Here is a 5,267-nt window from a genome sequence, read left to right as displayed (position 1 = left end):
GCATTGAAAAAGCCCAATCTTTCATCTGATTTTCCCACACTTTCTCGTTAACCCAACACATTTACCAAAACAAAAAAAAATTGAATCAAGAAATAAGAGGAGCAAAGTTTGTCACCGGAACACAGTCATCGACATCTTCAAAACTTTGGCGGTGATTCTAGATGGTGAAACGACGCCTCTGTCAGACATTGAAGAGGAACCACCCAAAAGCCAGAATCCACAACTCTAAGACTTTTCGGATATCCAAATGATCAAACTTTACATTCTCGCTGAAACAAACAAAATCCATAAAATAACAAATCATAAGATAAGAAGAGAAGAGGAAAAAACAAATAAATGTGAAATCAACCAAACCCATGGGCTGAGCGTGGAAATCGCACCAAAGATTTCATTATAGAGAAACAGGGGAGAGAAAGGAAACAACAAATGCAAACAAAGAGAGGGGGCGAGGGCTATGGAAGCTGATGAGGAACTGGCTAGAGGGCAACATCCCTAGAGGACAAAGGCTATTGGAAAGGAGGGGAAAAAAAGAAACATGAACAAATATGGAGAAGGAAGAAGTCGTCCCATTCAAACCCCTTTTTTAACCAAAACGACAGTGTTTTGGTCGCAAATTTTCAACCAAAATGACCGTGTTTCGGCAAAACAGTGCAGCATTTTGAAATTTCTATATTACTTATAGATAACAAGTTAATGTATATACAAGCCTTAGGCTAAAACTAAGTAACCATACTATAACAGAACGTAACAACTAACAATATCTAAAATATGGTCAACAAACTTTCTACATCAAATACCACATTTCTGCCTAAAAACGTTTGAGTGATGTAAAACTAAATAAAATGTGCACACACAAAAAAAAGGGTTCAAGTACAATTGATATTGGATTGTAGATATGCTTATTTTAAACTTACAAGAACACAACTTAGTAAAATTTTCATTTCATCATATAGCACTCACTTTTGCTCAAAGCCATATTCTCTCATGAAACACACAAGGACCAAAAGGTATCATTCGTTGGTATGATTTGTTTAAGCAGCAAGGAGCATTAAATTTTAATTCACAAGGTATGATTTGTTGTGTTCCTCTGTTTCACAGGCTAGAAAGTCTTAGCAACAAAAGAGAACCTTGGCCTTGCATATTACTTCAGTCATAGCTTATCTTATATTCTTAAAAAAGCAGGACAAAGGTTGGCACATACATCCAAAATATCAGAAGCAACGCATATGAATCTGTAAGAGATGGTAACACTGTCTTTTAGGAAATCAATACATATTTAGAAAATTTTTTACAGATTGTAATTGTTACAACAATCTTACGCACACTTACTCAGCATTCCACAGTTTAGGACCAAGAACCCTGAGGTAGATCAAAGGATTCATAGTCCCAGCATCAACCTGATCAATACAACGGAAATTAGTGAGGCAAAAGAGTCATGAACATTAGTTTATATAGGTAGCAAAAATATAAAAACTGCAATAACACCCAAGTACAACTTTTGAGCCGAAACAACATAGACACTATATGCAACAACATGAACAATTATCTAAATAACTATAATCTAGTATCTCTCTTTCTTTGTGGGAAATATTTTCAATCGAGATAAAGATGAGAAGAAAAATGGTTTTTTATAGCATTAGAAATAATCAATGATTAAAAGAGGGGAAAAAATTTAAACAAGAATGACGTTTTACCTCAGTATTGCTACATTGCAGTAAGGCAAAAACAACTGATGCCCAATACTCCAGTATTATCGATGCTTTCGAATGCATAAATATTATAAAAATATATGGCGTTCAACCATGACATATTTTGTAGCCATTGTTGAATGATCAAAGCAGCACATTTAGCAGATTCATTTAACTTCTATTACTGTCATTATACCTATCAACATAATCTTTAAAAGAAAATTGATGATTTTCGTCTACCAAAAAACTTGACAATTTCTTGTCATAGCACCACAATAAAATTAATTCAAAATTTTAGTTGAGCCAATTTTAGAACTGATCACATCAACTTGCTATATTATTATGTCTTACAATTCCCTATGAACAAAGTAGCCGAAATAATATATTACAATGTCTTACAATTCCCCATGAACAAAGTAGCCGAAATAATCTACATTATACATGTACAAGTGTGTAAACGTGAAGGTCAATTTTAATAAATAGTTGGAAGTGAAGAATGGAATGGCTATGGTGGAAGAGTGACCTGGAGACGTTGAGCTGCTTGCTGGAACCTGAGAACTGAGGGTTTCTGGCACTCGGGATTTGAATCCTTCGAGGAGTGCTGTGGAGTGGCGGAGGTACAAATCGCGTTTTTTATAGCATTAGAAATAATCAATGATTAAAAGAGGGGAAAAAATTTAAACAAAAATGACGTTTTCCCCCAGTATTGCTACATTGCAGTATGGCAAATCCAACTGATGCCCAATACTCCAGTATTATCGATGCTTTCGAATGCATAAATATTATAAAAATATATGGCGTTCAACCATGACATATTTTGTAGCCATTGTTGAATGATCAAAGCAGCACATTTAGCAGATTCATTTAACTTCTATTACTGTCATTATACCTATCAACATAATCTTTAAAAGAAAATTGATGATTTTCGTCTACCAAAAAACTTGACAATTTCTTGTCATAGCACCACAATAAAATTAATTCAAAATTTTAGTTGAGCCAATTTTAGAACTGATCACATCAACTTGCTATATTATTATGTCTTACAATTCCCTATGAACAAAGTAGCCGAAATAATATATTACAATGTCTTACAATTCCCCATGAACAAAGTAGCCGAAATAATCTACATTATACATGTACAAGTGTGTAAACGTGAAGGTTAATTTTAATAAATAGTTGGAAGTGAAGAATGGAATGGCTATGGTGGAAGAGTGACCTGGAGACGTTGAGCTGCTTGCTGGAACCTGAGAACTGAGGGTTTCTGGCACTCGGGATTTGAATCCTTCGAGGAGTGCTGTGGAGTGGCGGAGGTACAAATCGCAGAGACGGAAGCTCCGGCAAATTGGTGGCGGAGAGCGGCGTCGGGGTGGTGGTGGAAACGGTTAGAGTGGAAAAAGGATAGCTCAGACGGCCGCAGTTTGAGAACATGAGCGCCATGGCTCTTGAAAAACAGAAAAGAAAGGAAAAAAAAAAAAAAAGAGTCAGAGTAAGTTCGTTTTATAGAGCAAACAAGCTAAAAGGATGACAGTGGTGGAATTGAAAAGAAACAAGGAGCAACAAAAAAGAGAAAAAAAAGGGAGTTTGCAGGTGGTCCAAAACCATTTCAATAGGCCACAACCATATATCTGCTGACGCCTTTATGTTTTACTTCCTCTCTAATTGTTGTTTGACCCAGCTCTCTCATGTCAGTCATTTAGAGTATTTTATTAATTTGATTTTGCTTTTATATGAACTTAGTTAAACTTTCCATTCAATTACTGAGCTTAAAAACTACTCTCTCAAGACTCAATTAAATGAAATATTAAAAATTAAAGAATGATCTTTGACTGAAAGATGGTTATACTGGTCCCTTTGCCCCACTTTGATGTCCAAAGCTGCATAAATCCATTTGCTCTGCAAAAAACAAAAAAAACAAAAAAAGAAAAAAGAAAGAAAGAAGATAAAATAATTGTGCAAAATGTTCTAAACAATAATAACATGCGATTCATTAACTTTTAATGGATCATGTCTAGATGCATTAACTTTTAATGGATCGTCTTAAGGGTAGCTTCTATAGTCAACAAATTACAAATACAATTGTCCTGCAAGAAAATAGACAGCCCTATATGCACAGAACCTTTTGTTGAAGTTGTGACAATATTGTTTTATATGTGAAGTCAGTCAGCTCTAGATAATTTCATCCAGGAGTTTTGAAAAACACACAATTTAAAGAATGAGATGGAATTTTAAGATGAAGAAAAAAAAAAAGACTAAACATTGTCAATTCCTAATGGTTTACCAAAATAAGACCCACAACCCTTAGTCTTTTGAAAAACCAATGTTATTTTTTACATGGATCCATTTTAAAGTAATCTTGTATTCATATATGATACTTTAGATCTTAAGCATATATTGACCAAGAAAATCATTTCTACACACTACACACAAAAGCGAATTAGCAATGTACATCAAACAAATTCTACAAAGTTCTATTCAAATGACATCAAAAGAACACGCTCGAACTTCATGACAAAGGGAAGCCAAGCTAGTTTTGGGCATGTCTACTTCATCCACTTTTAAAAGTCTCTATGTACAACTAAGATAATAAAAGCAGCAACCCAAACATAATACGAACAAAATCCTAACATAAATAAATTTTTTATTTAAAAAAAGTGTACGAAGAGAAGGATAACTGCAATCCAAAAAGAAAAAATAAATGTATATACAATTGAGCAAAATCGAGTGCAGCAACAAGAGAAACAGAGGAAATGCATGAAAGAATAAAAGATAGAGTGGGGGAGGTAGTGGAACAAGAAGAAGAAAAAAATAATATATATATATATATAAAGGAAAAAAAACGCATGTCTAGGCCCAAAAGAGCATTTTGTCTCGAAAGCAATATAAGATATTCGCCCTTCTATATTAGTTATAGACGATTACAGATCATAGATATACAGGAACTTACCCCTTAAGAACCTGAAAGAATGACCTTTCTCCTTCCTAAGCCAGAAGTTCCTTGATCCATCCACGTTTTCATTTAGATTTCAAAGCATAATTTCAAAGAAACAAAACTGTACTTTTCCATAATAACAGAATAAAAACCCAAAATGTTAACTGCAATAGCCGTTAATTCCGATATGGCAACTTTTTTTTTCTCAGAATACATCTTTTATGGGAGCATTGCAATAAATAAAACCCAGCAACACTGCTTCTGAAGTGACCATAATTAATTGCCAACTTAAAAGATTAACTTACACATAAATTTTAGAAGAGAAAAAAAACTCATAAAGAAAGCATCCATATGAGCCCATATGTAATGAGCAAATAACTTTATATTAGAAATTGAATTTCAGAAAGAGCCATAACAGTTTATTTTAGATATAATATCCACTTTTTTCCCTAAAAATCCATTTTGGATACATTTTAGTTTCCCCTTAGTACTTCCTTTCTTTGCCCTCAATAACCAAAACCTTCAGTAGCCAATTTTTTCAGCCAAATATATATATATATATATATATATATATATTTAAAGGAAAAAAAACGCATGTCTAGGCCCAAAAGAGCCTTTTGTTTCCAAAGCAATATAAGATATTCGCCCTT

General features: G+C 33.7%; 1 protein-coding gene across 2 annotated transcripts; it reads right to left on the bottom strand.

The window, feature by feature from the left end:
- Nucleotides 1-6: 6 nt before the first annotated feature.
- On the bottom strand, nucleotides 7-4,775 carry LOC112094527 (glycine--tRNA ligase, chloroplastic/mitochondrial 2-like). 2 transcript variants are annotated; one of them, XM_024175619.1, is made up of 5 exons: nucleotides 4,633-4,775; nucleotides 3,532-3,581; nucleotides 2,905-3,129; nucleotides 1,330-1,397; nucleotides 7-269 (listed from the first exon to the last, which is right to left on the bottom strand). In XM_024175619.1, exons 2-5 carry the CDS (start codon nucleotides 3,574-3,576, stop codon nucleotides 182-184), a joined length of 426 nt encoding a protein of 141 aa, XP_024031387.1. In that variant the 5' UTR covers nucleotides 3,577-3,581; nucleotides 4,633-4,775; the 3' UTR covers nucleotides 7-181. The 2 variants fall into 2 exon arrangements, with proteins under 2 accessions (XP_024031387.1, XP_024031388.1); XM_024175620.1 differs by lacking the exons at nucleotides 3,532-3,581; nucleotides 4,633-4,775 and adding an exon at nucleotides 3,288-3,366.
- Nucleotides 4,776-5,267: the final 492 nt, after the last annotated feature.

Source organism: Morus notabilis, unplaced genomic scaffold (genome assembly GCF_000414095.1).
Source record: "Morus notabilis unplaced genomic scaffold, ASM41409v2 Scaffold4824, whole genome shotgun sequence".
In the NCBI taxonomy this organism is placed as follows: Eukaryota; Viridiplantae; Streptophyta; class Magnoliopsida; order Rosales; family Moraceae; genus Morus; species Morus notabilis.
This window is presented reverse-complemented; position numbering and strand designations above follow the sequence as displayed.

Excerpts from the sequence above, each read along its gene's own strand:
- LOC112094527 (XM_024175619.1), bottom strand. The coding sequence starts at position 3,576 with ATGGATTTATGCAGCTTTGGACATCAAAGTGGGGCAAAGGGACCA. Across the intron at positions 3,130-3,531 it reads AAAGTGGGGCAAAGGGACCA|AGCCATGGCGCTCATGTTCT; the intron begins GTATAACCATCT and ends CTGTTTTTCAAG. Across the intron at positions 1,398-2,904 it reads AAGCAGCTCAACGTCTCCAG|GTTGATGCTGGGACTATGAA; the intron begins GTCACTCTTCCA and ends TGTATTGATCAG.